The sequence below is a fragment of the Synchiropus splendidus genome, chromosome 12 (genome assembly GCF_027744825.2).
Source record: "Synchiropus splendidus isolate RoL2022-P1 chromosome 12, RoL_Sspl_1.0, whole genome shotgun sequence".
Classification (NCBI taxonomy): Eukaryota; Metazoa; Chordata; class Actinopteri; order Syngnathiformes; family Callionymidae; genus Synchiropus; species Synchiropus splendidus.
This window is the reverse complement of record NC_071345.1, coordinates 9,939,986-9,964,238: the sequence shown is the minus strand read 5'-3', so window position 1 is coordinate 9,964,238 and position 24,253 is coordinate 9,939,986. Positions and strand designations below refer to the sequence as shown.

The following is a 24,253-nucleotide window of genomic DNA, read 5'->3' as shown; positions in this document are numbered from 1 at the left end:
TGTGACCTCCAAAAGAGAGTCACCCCAAGCGACACGGAACGTGGGGAAGAAGAACGTTGAGTAATAAGAAATAATAAGAAGAAGAAATTTAACAGAAATAAAAATAAAAAAACATAAATCAGTTTGCAAGTACGTGTAAGATAATTTTAATAATGAGCCATGCAGTCAAATAATTAGAAATGTAAACATAAAAATTCAATAAAAAATAATAGTATTCTACTAAAATAACATTTAAAAACGAAAGGGCTATTAGTTAGTATGTTTTTTTCATGTGCCAGACATAGAAACAGCCTGCAAGTAGTCATTGAATTTGGCAGAAATATCATTAAAAAATAATATAATATAATTTATTTCCAAAATAAATCTGCAACATAATTGTATGGGATTTTAACAAATCTTGACAAACGTAGAAAACTGGCAATGTAATTGACTTTTTAAAATGAAAGTAAACACGATAACTTTTTCCCCCATTTCTGGGGATGTTCAATTACCAGTTATGTGACTCAATTTTAGTAATATTTGTGATACATACGAGTACGAGTAACGAGATAAAACGACTTAGAAATATTTTGTTAGTTCTGTAAAATTTCGCCCCCTAGAGGTGAAAGTAGTTTCAATCCACTTGCCACATATGATGGCGTGTTGTGTGTTACTGAACTGAATTGACTTGACAGCTGCACATTTGTGATACTTACCAAGTATGTATGCAAGTATGTTCTTGAAAAGAAAAAAATGATAAAGAAAGTAATGGCGGACCCAACAGTAAAAACTGTTGGAGCAGTTTTTAAAATTAATTTTATTTTATGGCGATACTTTCATTTACGCAATACTTATCCTCTTTAGAGTTAATTCATGAAAATGAAAATGTTTTATGATATTTGCACATTATATTTATTTTATTCAGAATTGTTCCCATGATGTACAGTTTTCAATTTTCTTAACAGTTTGCATCAAGAGTATTATTTTCTTCTTTTTTTCCTTTAGTAAATTTGACGAACATGAACCTGAACCCGGTTCTGCTGCTGGTTGGACTTTTCAATGACAAATATCTTTGCACTGATCACATGGTTTCATGCCATTTCACAAGGTTTCGGTTTGTTTACATGGATGGTTATCGAACACACATTAAATCGGTAATTCTGACATCAGAAATCAGTAACCACAGTTCTACATCTTGAATGGGTCCCGGACCCATTTTTTTCTGGAAAAGGTGGGCCCCGAGATCAAAAAGGTTAAGAACCCCTGGCATATCAGTGAGAGAGAGAGGGCAATGAAAACACTTGTGGTGACTCAGTAGAAAGATAGAGCAAATTTTATTTGATGGTCCAAGTAGGATCTGCGATTACAAAAACCCACGCACAGAGATTGGAATGCTGTTGGAACAAGAAAAAGGCATCGAGAGAGACGATTACAAACTTGACGGACGACAGTGGACCAGAAGACGGGACATCTGAAGCTCCTCTTGTCGTGACCACAGATCCTTCCGCCACTTTCACTTCCATATCTAAAACGTCCAGGACGTCGTCCCTCCAGAACGACCCAGTGTGAGTGGCGTTTCCCTTTAAGTAGCGTCCACGCTGCACGAATATATTCACCTGACAAAATATACAGTCAAACCCTCGGAATTCCATCTGAAAAAAAAAATGTTTAAGAAAATATTTTCTTTTGCTATGCGCTGAAAAAATACTGTTGCTTTCTTCGGCCTACTTTAGAGAAACGGCAATGGAAAAATACACGCACTATATTTCCTGTCGGCAAAACAGACTGGAGAACGCTACAGTTAGCAGCTTAGCGGAAATCTTTTCGAGTCATAAGTGAAGAATTACACACACAATTTGGCACTAATTCCACACTTAACATCCGGTGGTTAGAATGCTACGCTAACAATGCTAAGAGTAGCGTCGACAGAATAAATATCATTTAACTCTGGAAACTCCTCGTCCATACTATCCACGCAGGGGTCGCTAACAGAGGTGATAAATACGAGAACCGACACCTGCAACACAAAGGGAACATTAAAACTAAGTGATCTACACAATCTACTCCATCGGCTTCAGAGATTATCAAACGGTTTGAGTTTTGGCCGCAGGCTATTCCTTAGCTGCTCCTGATAAGCCCTTAGGTCTGCAGCCTCCCCTGGAAAGTCTCCGAAACTCTGGTCCTGTTTGAGCCGAATCCTCCGGAACAACATCAGGCGTCCACCAGAGCGAGGGCAGCGATGAGAGTCAAAACAAACGACAGCGAAGTGCAGCACGATTGGAAACATTGGATTCAAGTCATCGTTTAAACATTCCTCTCCTTCCTGCGTGTCATAATACCAGTCAAGTGTAACATCCAGAGAATCATTTTTTTTATGAGTTTCAATCTTAACATACTGCTGAGGTGGGATTTGTTTTGCTAACGGGGAACAACCAGTGTCATTTGGCACTTGTGTCAGCATCAGCTGCTGCCGCGGCATCGTCGGCCACAGATCCATCAGCGGAGCCGTCACTATCCTGATTATTATTATTATTATTACTGTTGTTGTTGTTGTTGTGCTGGAGCATGGCGTGGCGGTTGTTGACCACCAGGGTGGTGTTGTTGAGCTGCAGCTCCTCCAGCTTCCTCCACAGCTCCTCCCTCTCTTGCTCCTTTTTCTTCTCCCTGGATCGATGAGAACATGTTGTTGGAGAGAAGGGTCTTTAAGTAAAACCAGGTCAATAAAGTGACGTGATGCCGACCTTTGCTTGTCAGCTTTGTAGGACGAGGTGAGTTGGTCAAAGAGGGCGCTGTTCATCTCCATCAAGGTCTTCAGCACATTGTAGACCAGCGCCACAATCGTCCTGCGGGGTCACAGGGTCGTGTCACTCTAATCAGCGTGGAGACATCAGCACTCAACACCATAACAGTTACTTATTGGATAAATAAGCTTAGTCACTTTCTGGCTCCCCCAGTGGTGGTGCAGGGCAATTGCAAACTATGGTAAGGAGATACGTACGGGTTCCAGTGCTCTTTGGAGATCCTGTACAGGCTACTGAAGACGATGGGTAGAATCTTGTCGAGGTTTTCCTCGATGAGGCTGAGAATGTACTCGTTGTTCCAGAAGTAGAGCGCTCGCTCCGCCACCTACGCGCACATGAGCTTCCTTTAGTCAGGTCAGAACTCACTCAAATGCATCAGTCAAAAAAGTTCTTGCATGGGAACACATTGGAATGAGTCTCCATGTGAGCGCTCACCTGGAAGTGCGGGTTGGACACACACTTTGAGATCCGCTTGAACAAGGGCTCCTGGACCTTCTTGAACTGGGTCGGCTCGATGACATCCAGAATCTCTTCAATTTCACCCAGGAACATCACCTGCGAGGATCCAGGGATCAGAACATCAGTGCACGAGTCATTTTTTGGGCGGATTTTTGGGGGCCACAAAATTTAGGAGACATAGTCATGTTAAAACATTGTCAAGTGAATGAAGACTTAGTTTGCCCCCATATTAGTTTATGAAGAATATAATTGTACAAAGTACTACTTAAATGACTACAGCAAAGTACAGAAACAATATAATCCGCCGAAGTGCATCATAACTTTTGGCTCATTTGAACAGGAAACTTCACATCCACAAAACAGTTGGTCATCACGTTCAGTCAGGGCAGTGTAAACGTCTGTAGATGCAATACCTCTTTTTGACTGCAGGTTTTGGGCCAAAACTTGAGCAGACCACGGATTACCTACAAACATAAACACATTTTCTGAGTCCATTTCAGCACACAATGCCTTAATTTTGTTTCTCAAACATTGTGGTTGTAAGTACCGGTTCAGTAAGTGTCGGATCCTTTTCCAGAAACTGGACCACACAATAAGCCAGCTGTGGGACACAGAGACCATCGATTAACAACTGGTTGTGGTGAGAACACGCATGAGTTTGAGGGATCTTGTACATTAAGTTGTCAGTAACCATCATCTACAGAAAACGCTTCAGTGCATAAGTGCAGTTTCAATCCAGCGCCGCTGGGAGGTGGTAGAGTATATATTATTGCTAGAGGGTATTATTCAACATATTTTAAGTGAGAAGAAATACTCAGACAGGACAAATATTTCTACAGTATCAGTTTCATAAATACCGTTTAAGCCAGGCCACATTTTGCCCATGTCCTGTGTCAGGTTTGGTTCATACTTGAGGGAAACTTAAGTTTTAGTAGGAATATTTCAATATTTTTATTAATTTTATGAATGAAGACAAAGACTATGCTGTTGAAAAAACAGAAATTGCAAGATTAAATCTTCGTTATGTGTTTTGAAAGTATTAAAATAACAACTGCAAAACAACTAACTTAATCTTAGAAAATATTTTTTATGAACGTAAAAATTAGGACGTGTCGATAGCTTGACAAAAAAAAACAAAACCCAAACATCTGGATATTTACAAAAAGTGAATTCAAATTCATCAGAAAATTTTACTTAAAACAGTATATTCAAATAAACTCTGAGGTTTACGGTAGGCTTGCACATAGATTTTTTTTCACTAGGAAATTAAAATTACAATAAAAACCATAAATAATTAAAATTTAATTAAAACAAAATTATATATATATGTACATATATATTAAAAAGTCACTATTTTTAAAAGATTTAGAGAAATAGAAATAGAAATAGAAATAGATATAGAAATAGAAAGGATGCACTGACAAACGGCATACAAATATAGCATATTTTAACATGTTGAAATTCACTGGGAGAAAATTGAAACGCCTGCCCCCACCTGGGCATGGAAGAGTGCCAGTCCCTTGGCCGTGTGTAGTGGGATGAGAACCCTCATCAGGAACTGTTTGTGCTCGGCTTTCAGAGGCAGAGCGAAGCCGTTGATGATGCTGCGGACGAGACCACGTGAAAGAAGTCGAGCGTCACCTTCAAGAGTTTTGCCTGCTCACAGAAGTCAGAGTGTCACGAACGTCGCGGCTCTCTCGCTCACCTCCCAAGTATTTCCAGAAGTTCGGCGACTCCATTGAAGTGCTCGGTCTCGTAGGTGAACCTGAAGAGCACATTTCAAAGGCTGAATAGGAGCACAGTGTGAGGTGGCAGTACGATTGCAGGGATGTTTCGCATCAAGGCCGCTTCACAAAGTAACCAGTTGTCGCGCCTCACACCTTCGGCATGTTTGGACAGGGCCTGGCACTATTTTTATCTCGAGTGGCAGATGGTCAAGGTGAGTGCACCCCGTTTGCCACCTTAACTGTTGGTAAAGACATCAAGTGTTCCTGCTTTCAATCATCTACATCCCTCTGTCTCACAGCAACAGGCCAGAGAGGCCCAGCGCTCTGCTGCAAGCCCCTTCTGGTGACGCTGGTGGCTGAACTTAAACAAAATATTAAGAAAAAAAAGAGCTGGGTAAAAAATAACTAGTTCTGTAGATGATAAAATGTTCCATGAAAGGAAAAAAAAACACATTCCACTGAGCAAACTTCAGACCGAGCTGATTTGGAATCTGTCGCAGCTCGCCACATTATTAAATGGACTTGTTTCATCTCATGACAGAATTTGTATATTCAACAAGATGACTCATTCCTAAAAGAAATGTGAGCTCAGCGACACAGCGACAGAAATGAGGTTGGACATGAATATTAAAATAAACATGTCACATGACTGTCGTTCTCTTCTCACTTCAGCAGAAAAAGTCAGACTCAGTCACTGACTCACAAAAGTCTTGACAAAACTGAGCTGCTAAAGAAGACATTTTAAATCGAAATGTAATTGATCCCAACAGCTGAAGAGGCCTAGTCTTCATTGTGAAATACTTCAATACAGGACCGCAACGTTTACTCACCGCAAGAAAATGTTGTTGATCTGCTTCCGGATAAAAGCCCTGAGTCCCAGGAACTTTCCATAAATCCTGTGCAGGATCGTCTTCAGGAAGTCCCTCTCCCTCGGATCCTCACTGTCAAACAGCTCCAGGAGCTGAAAGGTCAAACATGGCTGAAATCTCACTCCAGGTTCGTTCGAAACTCAAGTTTCCTCATCTGGGACACAGGTGTCAGCTAATATTCAACACTTTTGGATGCAGAAGCGTAGCCCTGCAAACGGTTGCTGCTCTTTAAAGGCTGCATATGTGAATCCATTAACATTTCTCAGCAGCTGCTCTGGCAGAAAAAAAACCTCAGGGCAAAGCATAGTATGGTGAAAAAGAAAATAAATATATTAACCATTTTAGGGACATGTCATGAAATTGATATTTTAACCTTGGACTATGATTATTTTTATGATTATTAATGAAGGCAAAACAACATTTATGTGTGCAGAGTGCCTTAAAAATATCCTTTGAAGCACAAAGATAGATCCTAAAACGCACGATCGTCCACATGTAGAGGAAGAAAAATGAGTTGGTGAAATACATTCTCATATCTGAGGCTAAATATATAAAATGCCCCATAAATAACCAAGTCAAAGCTCACCGCCTACTGGAGTCTTACATAACAAACAAATGTCTGAACACAGAACAGCAAAAATACATCTGGACATGTAACGGTTATATGATGTGTCGGTACAATCCTGCCGCGTTCGCGCGAAAATTCTTTTGGGTTCAGAGGTGCAAGAGTCGTCTCCATGTTAGCGTAGCATCAGCACCTTGGTGACAGAGCGGACAGGCTATTTTTAAACCTACACACACAGATAACCAGAGAATGAATGACGGGTTTACATTCCTGACCAGTAGAAAGTGGAGGAAAGATGTGGAGAGCGAGGCTCACCAGCAGTCAGTGAAGGCTGGTGACACTGTTGGGTTTGTTTTCGATGAAACGATCGGGTTTTTTCTCTGCGTCTCAAGGACAACTGTTGATTTAATGCTATACTATGGAGAAAACATGAAGCGCCGAGCCGTGACTCCACTACTACTACACTTAAACAACCTTGTGTGCAGAAGAACATCAGTGTCAACACCGCTGTGACACATTTACACATGACTCAGCTTCGCCTTGCCATAATTCAGGTTCGCACGCCTCGGTGCAGCAGGCTACTCATCAGCGCAGCTGAGCGTAGTTGAGCCCTACGGAGGGATTTGAACCTTCGACCCTGAGATTTCCACCCCGTGGTCTTCTCTGCTGTTATTGTACTCAAATGGGACTCAACCTCATGGTCCGCTACATTTTTATATTTAGTTTCTACGGTAATGGACGCGAATTGCTGGATCTCAACAGCGAAGAAGCAGCTCTATCACGAGTCTCAGTGGGATGACTGAGTCAGTTTCCACGGCACTGCCGTGCCATGTCACACCTTTTCGCAGTATTCACTCTCTCCAGTTGGGGGCGGCATTCATGGGACTTTGATTTGAGAGCCACTAATTCAACAACAAAGAATTCACAGCAGTCAACAGAGAAGAGCATCTCAGACATTCAGTGAAAATAATTCACCCTCAAACACTGTTTAAAGCTGTAGTACAAAGGAATGTTCATACCTAACGCGTCACTTGTTTCGCTGATCGCAGTCTTTGTGGATCTGCTGGGACCAAAACGACTTTCCACCATCTCTTAAGTTACATTTAAAAAAGTAGGTCAGTCTAGAGGGGTTGGCTCTAAAGTTAAAGGAATTCAAAATGACAGATCGGAGGGTCAGAACTGTTGTGCTTTATGCAGTGTAGAAATGTATTTAACGTTACCACTCAGACTTGGTGAATATAGTGAATGAATCAGATCAGAAAAGCATCGGCTTCTTGAAAGGACCACTAGGTGGCATTTAAATGTGAGACTTCCTGCTGATAAATCGTAGCGTCACTTAAAGAGTGAGTAAGACAGATAATAACAAGCCTCATGTTTCATAGCCTAAAAGCGACTACTTTGAGTGGCAGAAGCTGTTGTGACGAGAACTTGAGTTTATTGTTGCAAAGTGCAGCAAGTTAACGTCACATGAGCACGTTATTTAGTAGAATCTCTTTTATAAAAAAAGAAGCTGCTTACGTTCAAAGAGCAGCACATTTAATGGTGAAAAGTTTGTTCATATGACAACAGATTAACAGGTAAGACTAAACAAGATTAAAGGGATTAAGGAGGCAATTAAACTAATGACTTGACAGTAGCCCTGCAGTCTGGAAGAGTGTTAGTCTGCGTCAGGCTTGCCAAATAAGTCACTATTTCGAGCAGGAACTGAAGAACACGTTCACCTAGAGACGCAAGAGGTTGTTTTATGGACGTTTTCAGACGTTACTTGTTCAGGAAGTAGCACGTGTTTGCGATATTATTGTGCACCGAGATGGTGACATTCAGTAGATGTTTGCCAGAATGAGGAGTAATATAACTTTAAGAGTTTGTGGCCACCAAGTAGCTGAAGATGATTAAGCGAGATGAGTAAAAACATCTGCTTGTATGACGGGCCAAAATAAAGATGTGGCTGGAAAATTTAAGGATCAGGCTTTATGATGGCCGGTTCACAGTCCTAAATGAGGGTGTCATATGGTGTGCAGCCTGTGAAAACCACAGAGGAGTTTAAAGCCCAAGCTTCAGATTGTCATCGCAACTCAAATATGTTTAGTAAAATGAAGCGCCTCGGCGTGGTGGAGGTGCGATGTCAATTCAAACCAGCTGCTGGGGAAGAACAGCTGCCTCCCCAGCACAACCAGATCCAAACATGTGTGAGCACATGGTCAACCCCGCATATGGTCGGTTGCCATGTCATGGGTCAGAGCAGCTGACGCAGAGCAGACCTGCGAATCGTCCGGAAAAAGTGAATGAAAATAGCCCAGCCATTAAAGAGTTCAGATTTACTTGATGTCTTGAAATTCGTCTGAAATCTCTTCTCCTCCTGCAAACATGCACCGAGGCCTTTTCAACGCAAACCAGTATTTTGACAAGCAAATCACAGGACCACTTTCTCTGCAGTAATTGGCGGCCAGCCTCCCTCTCCGCTCCCACCACATCCCTCGCGTCTGCTGCTGAGGAGTAAACAACAGGCCCTATTTAAAGCTCCTCCGAGACGTGCTCGCATCATGGAAAAGTCGGCCGCCGCTCGGATGTGGCCCAGCCAACATTCCAGAACCGTTGGTCCTCATTAGCTGCTGCATCGCTCTGCGGCTTCACCAAAGATCTCAGGCCTTCCAGCACTAACTGCAGACTGAGTCACGTCTGACACTTCACAAAGGAGGAGGAGAACAAGTCCAAAAAGCTCAAATGTTTCTCAAGCATGAAGAGACAGACCAAAAAAATTACTGTCTCATAACACAATAAATGAAACCAAAACCAGCTTCAACAAAGTTGCTTTACAAGACCTTGAGATGAGAGGACAACCTCCCTCATCCACTAGAGACCCTGATAACATCATGAACAGCTGAACACAGCTCCCATGTTTACATATTAAATAGGTATACATCATTGTGTATATTACTGTCTTAAACTTAAATAAAACATCAACAGACGTACATAAATGTTCTGTGCACTTCATTCCAGTTCATCACTTGAGCAGACTAAACTTAAACTTGATGATTCTATGTAAAATGTAAAGATGCAGGTGGAAGGGAATTCAATGGATAGGAAAGTGGATGTATATTTAAGCAGAGACTGGTAACAAATTAGACTCCTCATTTATTTCCTGTCATTGGTTACAGACAACAAAAATCACAACTTTTTTTAATCCACTCAACAATGAAGCCCCGTTTGTGACACATCACCTGCCATATTTGTATTTGCAGGGCTCCAGATTATGAAATAATGCTTGCATTTTTGTGACCCAACTTGGAATCAGCAAGTACATTTCAACCAAAAGATCCATGTCAGATCTGTATGACTGAACAGTGTGCAACAACTTCACATTCAACATAAAACCTGGAACCATTCCTGTGTTCTGCAATTAGCATATTTATTCTGTTAGATCTTGAAAAATCCTAAAATTCTGGATAGTTTTATTTAGTTATTATTAATTAGAATTTATTCTTACACGAGGTTTCATATTGTATTGAAAACTGTTCATACATTTTTTTAAAGTTAAACTATAAAAATATTTTTAAAATTCCCTTGCAATAAATATAAAATAAATGTGTATAATATCAATACAAAATCCTGATCACTTTGGTTATAACTGTGAAGCCCAAAGCTGATGTGCTGTTGTTTATTTCCATGTCATAACAGTGTTGTTAGACTGGTACGATCCTCATTTCTTTCACAACAGAAAACTTTTTCATGTACTTTGTCGCAAACTCCAGCTGCAATGCAGGAAACTGGTGTCACAACACGTATGTGGTTTCAGCTTATATTCAAAAGCCATTTCCTTCAAGTCACTAACCTGGAGAACGAACTTCTGGTTGATGTAGTGCTTAGCGATGCTTGGCTGGAAGTCTGGATTCTCCAAAAAGCGCAGAAGGAACTCGTACACAAGCTAAAAGAGAAGAGATGAGATGAGAACCCGCTTCAGTGGTCACTATTGCAAGGTCTCACAGGAGAAATCGAATCAGTACCTGCATGTGGGGCCACGAAGCCTCGAGCGTGGGTTCGTCCTCCTCAGGGTCGAAATCTGGGTTGTCGCTCGGGGACAGAGTCCGGAATATGTTGGTGCTGATCTAAAAAACAAAAGTGAAGTCATTCAATTAGATGGAAGTTGAAATAAAGATTTCACTATGACAAAACGCTTCAGATTTTTGTTGAAGGTGGGACTCAATTAGAGGTTTTAGTGCTAATAAATCGCATTTTAATCCTTGACACCATAAAAATCAAATTGAAGTTGAATCTGTAGACAAAGTTGAACATCTAGGCGGAAGTGTCTCCAGTGACAACCAACTTTTTCACAGCATTTTTTGTGCTTCTATTCTGGAGTTGTTATAAATTGGTGGAATTTCATTTAGTCTCCTTCATCATGGATGTTTACCAGATGAACACCAAGTTAGGAAATTGAACCCTGAAGTAGATTCCCCTGGTCTTCACTTCAGTGAGTTCAGATATAAATAGAAAAGCAGCATGATGAACACAACCTGCTCTGTCAGGCACAATGGTGGCAGGCAGGTCAGAGTCGACGCGACTGCAGCTATTTTCAGCATTAATAGGTGAGTGACACACGCTGCAGGAAGGAGCTGCATTATATGATTGGACGGTTGTCGCCCTCGATTACAGTCGTCCCGAGGAGCCCATCTAATCGCCCGTCATCCGCATGAAAGCATGAATGCACAACCCAGCTGTGAAGTGTAGCACTACATAGAGATGCTGCGGAAACTATTCATGTTGCAGCGATGGACTTTACACTACATACTTCACATGTGATGACTCACATTTAATGCATGATGTATGAACACTTCTGAAGGCGACGTTCACGCTGACGATGACTCACATTCCCCCACAGACACGGCTGCTCATCTTGAAAGACTTACGGCCCACCTGCTATCTTTAAGTCAGCTTGGTGAGTTAATCGTGTGCCAAATGACCAGAGGAAGGTTTTCAATTTCCTTTCAATTGGATTAGCTGTTCATTGTCTACGAAGAAATCAACCTCTGTGCACCGTCAACCATCACATGATTTGACTCAAAGGCACCAGAGGAAAAAAGCTTCAGCCCTTTTCCGACAGCATCTCGAAGGTCTCACCTTTTTCGCTTTGCTTTTGTTTCTCGAATGCAGCAGCCGTCGAGGTAATGGGCTGATCGCTCTCAGCCCTTATGGGGAGGCTTTATTTTCTCTGTTTTAGCTCGACATCAATTTGCTCCAGCACTTACACAGTGGTCTTCCATTATCCTGACACCATAGTGTTTTCACACAAATAAGCAGTCCGCTATTGGGGCACTTAATTCGGTCCCTCTGACACTTCCACACGCTGAAGAAAAACCACACCAAAGAAGAGTAAACAACGTGGGCAGAGAGAAAACCTGTGTATGAATCGTCCTCATTGAAAGTTGCAAGAAAGAGGAAGGTTTTTTTCTGTGAAAGTCAATTTGTGGCTCTGTGTGACACTTATAGGCCTGAGAAAGTACAAAAAAAGACTTCTGCTTTTGTGTACTAAAAGCAACAGGTCCAGATTGTGGTGGAAAACCAGCAGAGCAAGCACTAATTTTAGATCCTTTAGAGTTTTTTTCTGGACTTTTCTTTTTTTTGCATAATTACATAATTTAATACCTATATCAAGTGTAATTGACAAAAAGAAAACAGATGAAACCCTCAATTTAAAAAATGGAAAAAACCCATCTGTTCACATAAAAAGTTGTGTAATCTGAGCTCTATTTTAAACTATTACAAATATTATAAAATGGATTTAGAGAAGAATAAGAATAATGCATGCAGGGAATAATCTGCATATGATTAAAAGAAAATGTTCATGGACAGAGGGAAATAACATACAGAGGAAGGGAAGGAAGAGAAAAAGTATAAGATAGACAGTATAATGCAAGCTGGATACGTAAAATGATATTTGTGTTGATGACTAAAAACAAACAAAAAATTTGGCTGATGCCACGGGACTGGACCAAAAATATCGGGTGTCTATAAAGTCTTACCTCGATTCAAAAATGTATTACAAAAGGCAGATATGTTCTCCTATACTAAGAGCTTTTCAATATTTTTACTCACACAAAAAAGCATCAGTATGAAGGGTAAAACAAAAAAACAACAAAAAAAAAAAAACTATTGTCAGATGAAACATTTGAAACTATAGAACTAGAGATTCAACTCACTGCAGTCCGATCCGATTCAACATCAATTTGGTTCGAGAGATTTCAGCCCCAATAGTGCTTGAATAAAGAAGAAAAATTCTCAGAGGACTACTGCGGTAAATAGAAGAATCCTCTAATTTGAGGTGATATAAAAATATGAATGCTCATACTGGGATCCAAACTATATTAGACATTGTAGAACTGAGCGTTTAAAAAGTGATATCTATTCAGTTATCAAGAAACTCAATGAAAACATGTGAGACGAGGAATAAAAACAGCAGAAAACATTATGAGTGGCTGGTTTCCAGCTGGTCTCTGACGGACACAAGGACAGTTAAAGGTCGGCCTACGGGCCGTACTTGTCCGGGTCTGCTCTACAAGTATTAAACACTGGTATAGATTATTGTCTCCCGGCCTTGAGCAGCCAAAGCTCTGACTCAGCAGTAGAGGTGTTCACTGTAATCATCTCCAGCAGGGACTGATTCACTCTGTTGTTCTAAATGTTGCACATGAATCACTGTGGTACCGTGGGAGTAATCAACCCAAATCTACAGCGTGTTGGCTGCCGAACATTTGTTGGGGGTCGGACTGGCTGCTGACAGATGATTGTCTTCATTTCCGTGGAAACCGAAGTGTTAATTCCTACACAACGACCTTTAATTAGCAGAGCTTCCTGCACACATGGACATCCCGACTATTTGTGGATCTGTTGAGGAAACAGAGATGTTTTCCGTCGAGTAATTCGTGCATGAGGCATGCTCGAGCAGAGGAAGAAAAATCTTCATTACAGCACCTTCCTCAAGCTTATTTACGCTTGGATTCCACACTCGCACCTGTGGTGCTGAAGTTTTGCTACCGATTGTGTCATTTCTCCACAGCAACTGAGAAGACCTCAGATGGTCCATCAACACAAATGCGATTTGCACAAGGATTACTTGCCGTTAAAGGGGATATGTGGGTGAGAAAATTGATTTTCACAAGGTGGTTAGAAACCACACACAGGTTGAATCTCAGCAAAGTGGTTCTATATGAAGCACGGTCTTGACTGATTCTAGCAAGGAAACTGGATCGTTGGGCGCTGTAGACGTGCAAGCACTTGGCGGTGGCCCATACTGCTCTTGAGTCCAAGGGTCGGCATGTTTCAAGTCATTGCATGTCACAGGGTTTTAAATAAGACTGGATTAAGTTGAGTGAACACCGCACACCTTTCTTCTCAGATCATTTCCGATCTCAGTGCCGAGATATATATATATATATATATATATACTTCCTAAGGGTGGTTTACTTCTATATATGCATACTATGTGCTCGGTAGGCAACAAAACTTGTGCAGCCAGAAGCAGAGCACAAGAGAGAAGTCAAGGAAAGAGAAACTTAATTAAGAACACTTCCTGTGTTTTAACAGCTCTAATGAAACCTCTGACACAACTACGCTGCACAACCCAGTGCCGAGATACATACTAAATCAAGGAAGTGGTAAATATTATGGGTTATAGTCAAGAATGATTCATTTTTTCTTTTACGGTCAAAGTCCGGGTTGCCTGCGTTTGTAATTTAAGATGCTGTAGCACTGTGTAGACCTAATTGCTTCTACAAAACACAAATGCAGAATGACAGCTGAATGCTTCAAATAATCACTTACTGCAACAGGAAACTTGAAACTGCAACTTGAAACGACAAGAAATCAAGCATCACAACAACAACAAACAACACCTTCTTTCATTGGTTATATTCACTCAAGCACTGAAGAATTGCACCTCTTTTCCTTCAAATTGAGGTTTCTCATTTTTATGCTTGTGTCTAGTGCTTTGACTGTTGAATTGGTTTAGCTTGATGTGTCGTGTATGCTGCTTGTTAGTAAACTTTGATTGTTGTGTTGCACACTTGGTCTATAATACTTCAAAACCAAAAGCCAAGCTGCCTCTTTGAACTTTGCTGAGGTGCATTTTCATCGACCAATATTTGTTTTTATCAGCACAAATAACAATCCAAGACATTAAACAAAGATCATGCAGACATTGAATAGTCAAGGTCAACATGTATCCACAAACTAACAACAACAAAGAAAAGGTTTGTTAGGAAAGTTTCATGGAGCAGTGGACCTTACAAGTGACCCGGACAGAATCCCACAGAAATATTGAAAGAACCGTCCACTTTCAAGTCTACTAACCTTCATCATTACACTCACTTAAACACAGACTTGGTTGGTGAAACGGCCGTCTACATGCTGAACCCAGCGCTGCTGTAACTCATTTCTTCTGATTCCTATTCCCTCAAGTTGGCAGGAGAACTGGACTCTAACACCCTATTGATCAGCTTTTGGTGTCAACCTGTCGGGCTAAGACCAGGAATGTCTACTGTGTCTTTATTTTCTGTATACTATTGACTAGTATTAAACCATAGACACTGTGACATCATCAAGAAGCAACTGTCCTCCGGGATTATTTCTTTATTTGGATATTAATGTTACCATAGTGGTGAAGAGCAGCATAGTGTAAGGTCACGTACACTTGCACCTCAGTTTAAATGTGAGTACGCATAAATAGCATACATTTAAAAATCCATTCAAACAAGTATAAACATAATACTAAGTACTAATAATAATTGAGGGGACAAGGTTCTACCCAATGCTTTAGCATCATAGTTTTTATCCAGCAGAGGAGAAGAAATCCCAGCTGTGTACACGCAATGACAGCACTCGTATGAAACACTCTACTATTTCTGTGAACTTTAAAAAGGCCTGCAGTCAGGGGACGTTCAGGGGGTCGAGTATACAGTGTTTAAAGTGTAAAGAAGTGCAGATGACCTATGAGTTTTGCTGATTGGGACCATCCACACAGCCTTGTTTGTGTTCTTCCTGGCAGGTCAGTTGACTAATGTTGCTTTTTTTTTTTTTTTTTTTTACACCATCTCAAAAAGTGAAAGTGAAAACAAGATGACCTCCAAGTTACACTGATAGACTGATAGAATTGTGGCCATAGCACCTCCCCCTGAAGATGACACACGTCATGACTAGAGTTGGAAAGAGAAAGCTCCCTCACCATATTGGTGATCTCAGGGTACGCAGGTTCTACCAGGACACCACGGTTGGTGGACACGTATTCCACCAGCTCGTTCAGAGTGGCTCTCTTGATCTCCTTGCTCTTCAGGTCTGTGACGGAGTCCAGGAAATCAAACAGCATGCAGCACTGCTGGAGTTTCTGCGTGAAGAGTTCCTGCTGCTCAGTAGATGAGGCATCTGGAATCACACACAGAAACACAACAAGGTGTTAGTAAACAGCAAAGGGAAGAATCTAATGCTGCGGGTGGGAAAACATCCATGTAAATTCCTGAATGTTCCTGTAATGACTATACAGTCCAGTAACCTAGTTGCCTGAAGAAATATTTGAGATATATATATATATATATATATATATATATATATATATATATATATATATATATATATATATATATATATATATATATATAAATTACGAACAAACATTCATGTTCTGGCACACACAGAGTCGACCCAGTCACTTTCCGCTTTGATTATAAAGCCTTTCATGGATTAGATGGTGAGTGCATTCTGGGTTATTAGAGCTGTCAGACTTGACCGCAGTGACTCCATCAACAGCCTCTGGCAGCGCTCCAAAATAGCTCTGACACTGTACACTGACGTTCTGTACCTGCTGAACACAGACAAGTGGCGCAGACAGACGCAGCAACACTGACACTCTGATTTACGATCCTCAGAAAATCAGACACCTCCTGGTTAGAGGGGTTACACAAATATCGGTGCCATTCTAGAGCAGCTGCTGACACAGAGCTGGACCGCAGGTTGACATGTTCCTACAAATGTCTGGTCTAATGTGACTGCAGTGGTCACTGTTGGAAAAGACCGAAGTTCTGCCAAGAGTCAGCGAAGTTAGGACAGAGATTACAAATGTTCCGGAGGTTCAGCTGACACACTGCTGGTGCAAATGAGCCTTGGTAACACAACTGCTGAAGTGGAAACAAAGTAGGCAACTTGTTAACTAAGTGATGACATTTAAAACAGCAATGTGGGTTCATAACTGAGCATACACGGATCATAGAGAGATAATCAAGTGAACTTGCAAAATGCTCGGCATATTAGTTAGTTTTTGTTATTAAAGGGAGAATATTCCAGCAGTGTGACCAGGGACCACATACATTTATGATATACATTTCATGCATATTAAAATGATTTAAGTTAGGAAGGATCAATATAGACTGCATAAGAGCTAAATAATGAACTAATAATACATCATAAATACACACATACATATACATTATAAAATGCTATAATAAACGGCGGCTTTATTTTCCCAAAACCGCCAGAATAATATAAGTTAGAGTTGTTATGTTTATGCATACTGCAACGTCAGACAAAAACCAAAACGCAGCCACTGCTGCTGATAAAGAGACTTGTTTTGAAGGTGGCACACAGAGAAAGATGAATATGCTTGTTGAAACTTGGCAAATACAAAGAGAATGCAGGAGATAATTACAGTCTGAAGTTACACAACATTTTCCATTTTAGCATCCAGAGCTAGACTGATCCAATATTCTGCAGCGGAGAGGAACATCCATCCAACAGAAATCTATACTTGCTGAGCATTTTTTTTGTTCACAGAATAAAAAGATTACAGAGGTACATTTTAAAGTGATATTTAGTCATAATGTCAATATCCTCAGTAGCATTGACGGCTTTTGGATAAATGATATTTGAAGTCGGCCATGGACCTGAATGGGGCAACAAGTATGACTGAAGTCATGTCTGGCTCAACGTTTGTATTGTAGACATTGAAGAACCATCATGACTGTAGAAACAAGGTGCGTTTTGACGTACACATTCAAATGTACAACAAACAACAAACAACTACCCAGCAAAGCCTCAGCAAGGCGTGTGACCACTGGTGTTTGCACTCCAAAACACTTCCCAGAAACAAAGCCGAGCAGAAAGAGATGAACACAAACTCAGTATGCAGGACAGGTGACCTCTGAGGAAGACTTTGACCCGCAGTCATTTGGAAGGGCAAAAGATGTATGTAATGTGAAATGAAAGAGCAGACGAAATGAGCAAAGACATTGTGTCTAAATGCCAACGTCCGTCTTCTGCAGCAGAACTGGTTGGGCAGGGTCACACAGGAAGAGCATTTTTGCGTTCAGGGCACGTTTGTTTTGAGAGCACATTCCAAGAATACACTCCAAATACACAATGGAAACTACTATGCAGCATTCAACTAAACATTAAACTGCAAATGTCATTCAAAAGCATTTCCAAAACAATGACATCACAAGAAGACAACTGCCATCTGAGCCAAATACAACAACCTGAAACATGGTCTTGACATTCTAAGTTGCAGAAGGTCAAAAGTCCACGTGACACACATCTTCAGCCAGAAGACTCACAATAGAAAAGACGATTTAAAAATGAGGAATACCCTTTTTTTTAATGAACTTGAGTCAATGAAACCGACGAACCTCTTTGGAAACATTTCGGTGAGAGACATCAAAACTACCGAGAAGCTATTGATCGGCCATCTGTTGGCAGACGGGATGGAAACACACACCAGTGTGCACTGGTCCATCAATAGATGAGCTGGGGGAGAGCTTTACATAAACAGACTGATGTGCAACTGTGCATAGACTGACATGATGTGCAAGAAAAGGACTTGAAACATCTCACCTCCAGTATCTCTGGCCACCTACTCTACTATCTTATCATATAAAACATGTTATCCAGTCAACTTCTAAGGAAGATATTGGATCCAGTCTGTCTTCAAAGCACTCTACACTCATAAATTTAAAAAGTTTAGTCACTTCTCCGACTAAAAAATGATGAAGACTTTGACTCCTCCGCAAATTTGAAAGGAAATCAAGGCTGAGCAGAAAATTGTACTCCAGAGACAGAAATATCTAAATAGAGGCAGTCTTAATTTGGAAAGTAAACCATTTCCCCGACTCACTCTCAAGGCTTCTGGCTGCCATGGCAACAATGCTGGTCTCCAAGTGACTCATCTTTTCAATGTCTATCACACAACAGGAGCGATCAGTGCTGCAACCTCTCCACAGCAGGAGGGAGGAAGCATCTTTAGTAGGTCTTCTGTGACCCTAAACTTGCTCTTTGCGGAGGAACAACATATCTTCCAGCAGGCCAAAATGTACATTTGTTTATTACAACAACCCAACATAACTGATACCATCAAGAACTCTGTTTAGAATTACCTCAGAGGCATTGAAATACAAAAAAATAAATGTAGATTCCATCACCAATCCATCTGGCCAATTGATAACTGGTCTTTAAAAAAAAAGGAATGTCAAAAGGGCAAGTAGCAAAAGTAAAAGCAAACCAACAGCTGAAAAGTGGGGTGATATTTAGACAGTACTATAGGTGATTCCCCTGTAATGTCAAACTACTCCAAGTATGAAGTCTGGTCCAGGGTCTACAGTGAAACCAGACCACGTGATCAAGTTAACTTGGCCACTAACTCTGACACTTATCACCCATAATGGGAGCAAAGATTCTGTGCTTCGAACCTAAATATATGAAGCTACTCTGAACAGAAAAAAATGATCATCCATTACCAGCTATTACCTCTCAAGCATTCTAGAGAGGACAAAAGCCAATCCCAGTGGACATTGGTCTCAGGTGTGGTAGAGAGGCGACAACAAGTCTGGAAAAACGACATTCGCACCTATGGACCGTCAGTAATTACCCAGAATGCATGTCTGACAGAGGAATGCTGAGAATGACTTGCACAACTCCAATGTGAGTCGAAGTTGAATATGTGGCTCTCAGCGTATCGAAATGTGTGGTCTGAAGGTCCTGAAAGTTTAACATAACTATTGGTCATAAATCAATGTAATTATTCCATGTGTAAAGGTTTTGAGAAACACAAGTTTCAATTTGATTCTGTTAAAGTATTCTATACAGAGCAAACACAAGTCCATAGTCCAAGATGCATCACCGGCATGCTAGAGAGACGTCATACAACATGAATAACTTCAAGCCAAAATAAGTTGAAGGGGTATTTTCCAGCTCAATCTGAACTAGGTTAAATTTGAGCCCGTCCAGTACAAACACGGTAAAAGATACAATAAAACTTTTGATCGACTACTACTTCAATAATATTTCCACTTCTTCATTCACTGTTTACCATTTTAAAAAAATCCAAGAAATGTACAAATCACTTGTTTGATGAACAACCCCTGGATAGCTGCTGGCCATCGCTAGTACTTGAATGCAACTCTGTCATTGTTGAGGTCTTAATCCTGTTGTTCAGGAAGAAATAACTCCACGAGCAGCCAGCAGGTGTTAGTTTCATGTGATGAAAGACCTCCATTCATCTGTTAAAGCAGTCAAGTGATGTGTCTGCTGAAGTCTTCATAAGAGTCCACTGTCTTCCAAATGTCGCAGAGAAATCCAGCACTGTGGTTTACCTTGTTGTTTCTATAGTGTTCTACAGTCCCCACCAATCAAAGGTGAGCATAAGTGTATGCGTGATGCATCTTATTTTTTTCTCTACATCTTCACAACTGTGATGTTGAGTCTATATTCCTCATCTGCTACTGATCAGGGATTGTCTTGTCAGTTGACTTAGAGAGTCACTCGTTTTGACAAGAACAAACCTGCCTGGAACACGTCTTAACATTTCTCAACACAGCAGCTTGATACTATAAAGTTATTTACTTAGTTAAATCAACATACAGGAAACAACATAAAGTTGAAATAAACAATGTTAAATCATATAACATCTCCACCGCAACATTCTGTCGGTCACTGATCTCTGACAATATTCAAGAACTACATCTTATTTAGAGTTCATCACTACTTCAATTCATTTAAAGGACATCAAATTATATCTGTTTTTATCTTGTTAAGTTAGGACCTAGAGAAACATTAAACAAATACTCATCCACCTACTTAGTAATATGTCACACAGGAATGATGAATCTTGGTAAAATTAAGCACAGACTTCAATTATCGCAGCATTTAGCGTTTCACCTGCACATTCCTGTGTAGTTTATACAGCCACACCTGAAGTGAAGGAGACATGATGAGAAACAATTTCTGCTCTAGCTTGGGGATGTCTGAACAAAAGACATCAGTCTCATAACACTCATAAAACTACGATGAAGAAATAAAAAGATGTCAACTCTTCATGTACATTTCTAAACTTGGATGGCATTTATGGCCATGGCGCCACGCAGTAAAGTGCTTCATAAAGCTCCAAAGTACTGCCAAGAGTTAATGAACTACAACCGCACACTGTATGACATGCACATATTTCCGGTCTTAAGGTGCTCATTCATACTCATCTTATCTGTGTGCAAGCTGGTGTTAGTTTTCATCAACTGTAGTTCACTAAAAAAATCTTGATGGTAAACTGATTTCAGATTGAAATGAGAATGCAGTAAGCAAAGCTTGGAAGATCCTTAATCTAATTTTATAAACTATTAGCAACTTCCAACGGACTGAGATACAGTTGAAATGTGTATAATCAAATTTCCTCAAATTAAATTAAAGAATGGCTGACAAAACAGTGTTCTTAACTCAAAATTGATTGAATTTATTAAGAACATTTGACCTTCTCCTTCAGACAATATGTTCGAATTCCCTTATCAAGTCATGTGCCAACAATTGTCACGACCCCGCCCCTCATGTACAACACTAACAGCACCACCTGACTAGACAGGTTTCACAATGCTGGTCGCCCATATTTTGCCACAAACTGACATTATTCTGATGAATCCTTGCTGACCTTTCAATGACTTTAGACTTTGCGAAAGAGAAAACCAGGGTGGATGAGAGTCAATTCAGCTGGTCGTAATGAAAAAAGGTCAGCGGCCATTTAAGGAAAGACAACAGAATAGACGGAAAAATTAATCTTTGGATTTTTCATCAAGATTTGTAAGCCTAACTAGAAATCCATAAAGCAACACTTGGACTACTTTCACCGCCAAGTTTTTGTCTACATACTTCACTAATGCAGGGTACATTTTTCCCCACTCTTGCTGTATGTAAAGCTGAGGCAGTCGCAAACGTTACTTTTGCACTCTTTAAAGAGCCACCAACTTGGCCGACTTCAGGGTTTCACCACCATAACGTGGTGCCTCAGAAACACTACTGGCATAAGATCACATTCATTAGGCACAGGTGAACAAGGTCTTCAGCTTCAGTATCAGAGAAAGAGAAGAGATGCCGGATGGCGTCAGGCAGCATGGAAGCCTGCTCTCCTTAGAAATGCAGTAGAGCATCGTAAGAAATTGTGAAGCAAGAACTAGGAGCAAGTGGCAACCATCGGCGTTGTCAGCTGAAAGTTCACCTTAGAAGAGTCCTGACATCGACTAAAATACCCCTGGTTTCCAAACTTAACATAGAAGACAACGTTCCACTTCCAACTCAGAAATGTCGGACCTATTATCCTCAGAAAACTGTGAGTCCTCACTTCCAGAATGACATAGTTTTGAATAAAAATGAGTCTTATTTACATGAACCAGCTCTCCTTCCTCAAGTTGCTCAAATCTTCACCGATATTGCTCACGAGTTCCACCCCTACAGTACCGGTTCACAGAGTTGGTGCCTATATTTTAGAGTGGCTAGTCTTCGCATCAGTCAGATTCAGAACACGGTGACCACTGGTGGTCAAGGAGGAGAGGTGTATCCAAGTAGACAGCAAGTACTTGTATAATCAACGAAACTTTTTTTTTTCCCACTATTAGTAATTGAGAGTGAGTAATCGTCCAGCCCAATTCTTTCTAAGCAGACCGCTGGGCTCATCACATGACACGTTGTGTTGCGTGATCAATAAGTGGGACTCCTGCAGGGTGCTACTGGTCTGCAGTAGTCACTCATCAATGGAGTACTTGAACTACAAGAGCCCGAAAGGGGTTGGAAAGGTTAACGCTGGTATTGATAAGGTCTACTGGACGGTGAAAGCTACACGTTACTTCCGTAAAATCAAATTAAAAAAACAGGGTGCGAGAAGGAAACATGACATTTCCAGAAAAGACAAGGCAACCGCCAACATCCTCACACATCATCTAGGATGTTTCATTACATTGTTGCTCAGAACCCCAGCAACGAAAAGTTTAAAAGTCAGATACAATGACAAATATAGGGGAAATATAGGGGAAAGACATATATTTGTCTCATCAATCGGGAAATATTGAGCCACATATGTAAAGATCTAGTCAGAAATGACAGCAGAATCCCATGATAGATTGAAAAAAAAAGTGATATTATTTACATATTAACAAGGTACGAAAATCAGAGAGGAGTGAAGCACAACATAGTGAGGTTACTGGTATTCCCTCGATGTAAATATAAAAGTAGACAGCGTGTACTACGGGAATCACAGGCAGGTACTGCTCACAGCAGACTGGGTTTGTTTGAGATTCAGAAGCATGACTGTTACTATGAAGAGGTTCAAGCGTATATACTTTACATTAACTCTCGTTTGAGGAGAGGAGATGTCGTGTTTCTAAATGTGCTTCAACAGGTAGGTGGTCACGAAGGTCAGACTATTTCGGTCGTGGTCATCCTCTTACCTTTGAGCTGCGGCAGTGGGGAGAGCTCCACTGGTGCGCTCTGGGTGCGAAACTGGGACGAACCCTGCGGCTTCCTCTGCTTCTGGGCCTTCCTCACGGACTTCCTCGTAAACCCGTCCACTTTCTCGGATTCGTAAATGGCCGACATTTTGATGCATGAACCCGTGGAGACTTCAGACTCGAATCCAATGAGCTCTATTTATGACAGATTTTCCTTCCCAATCTTCACATGAGAATTAAAGACTCGGTTCCTTCACTCGTCCACCGCTGCTATTCCTCATCATAATCCAACATGATCGGTGGGTTTGTGGGAAAGACTGATTCCTCAGACGACATCGTTAGGAGAAATCGACAACACAAACCCGAGCCGTCATCCAAACAGTAGCCTGCTTCGACTGTACGCTTGTTTGGCGCGTATTTGAGAGGTTCAGAAAAGGCTACCTGTTGCTGAACATGATCCAGGCATCATCAAAACAAAGTTGGAGGTCGGACCCAACTGCTAACGCAGCTACTAGCTAGCTTGCAAAACGAGCTGACATATATGTATCGCTACACCATTTACACCGTCGCTCAAAAACAAAAACTTCCCTTGCAGCTGCGGTCGAAAACATCCAGTTTGCTCTCGTCGGTTCGACAGTCGTGCATTTCCAGTCGAGCTGAGTTCAATTCGACTTCAGTACAGAGTGAAACGCTTCCTCTACGGTTTCCAGTCCGAGCCTCGCCCTCGACGCTGCAACTGCTACACTCCTCTAACTTTAAGGAACGTCGTCTTATCCAAAAACGATAATAGATGTAGCTCCGACTCCGAAGAACACGGCGGTTCGCCCCGGCACTGGCGTCCCGTCGTTGTCTGCCTCGCTCGGCTGTACCGCCGTAGCGCAGAGCCTGACAGCTGTGCGTCACTGACTGGCGTACTGAACTGCCAATCACAGCTCGAAGATAAAGGCACTGAAAACTTTTTCAGCCAATCAGTTTCCAAAAACGACGAGGCTGACCATGTGACATGTAAAAACAAATGCGTGACGTCGAAGCTGGCAATGTTTATATACACACAGGTCTGCTGCATAGTTGGAGGGATGTTTTGATGAGCAGAAAATTGTACTTACATTTTTTACAT

General features: G+C 41.1%; 1 protein-coding gene across 1 annotated transcript; it reads right to left on the bottom strand.

The window, feature by feature from the left end:
• Positions 1-977: 977 nt before the first annotated feature.
• On the bottom strand, positions 978-24,020 carry ppp2r5a (protein phosphatase 2, regulatory subunit B', alpha isoform). Its single transcript, XM_053880769.1, has 13 exons — positions 23,137-24,020; positions 15,618-15,814; positions 10,405-10,506; positions 10,233-10,325; positions 5,797-5,927; positions 4,945-5,004; positions 4,735-4,843; positions 3,787-3,840; positions 3,653-3,703; positions 3,216-3,335; positions 2,978-3,105; positions 2,721-2,822; positions 978-2,643 (listed from the first exon to the last, which is right to left on the bottom strand). The coding sequence occupies exons 1-13, from the start codon at positions 23,282-23,284 to the stop codon at positions 2,418-2,420; spliced, it is 1,521 nt and encodes a 506-aa protein (XP_053736744.1). The 5' UTR covers positions 23,285-24,020; the 3' UTR covers positions 978-2,417.
• Between the last annotated feature and the right edge of the window lie 233 nt (positions 24,021-24,253).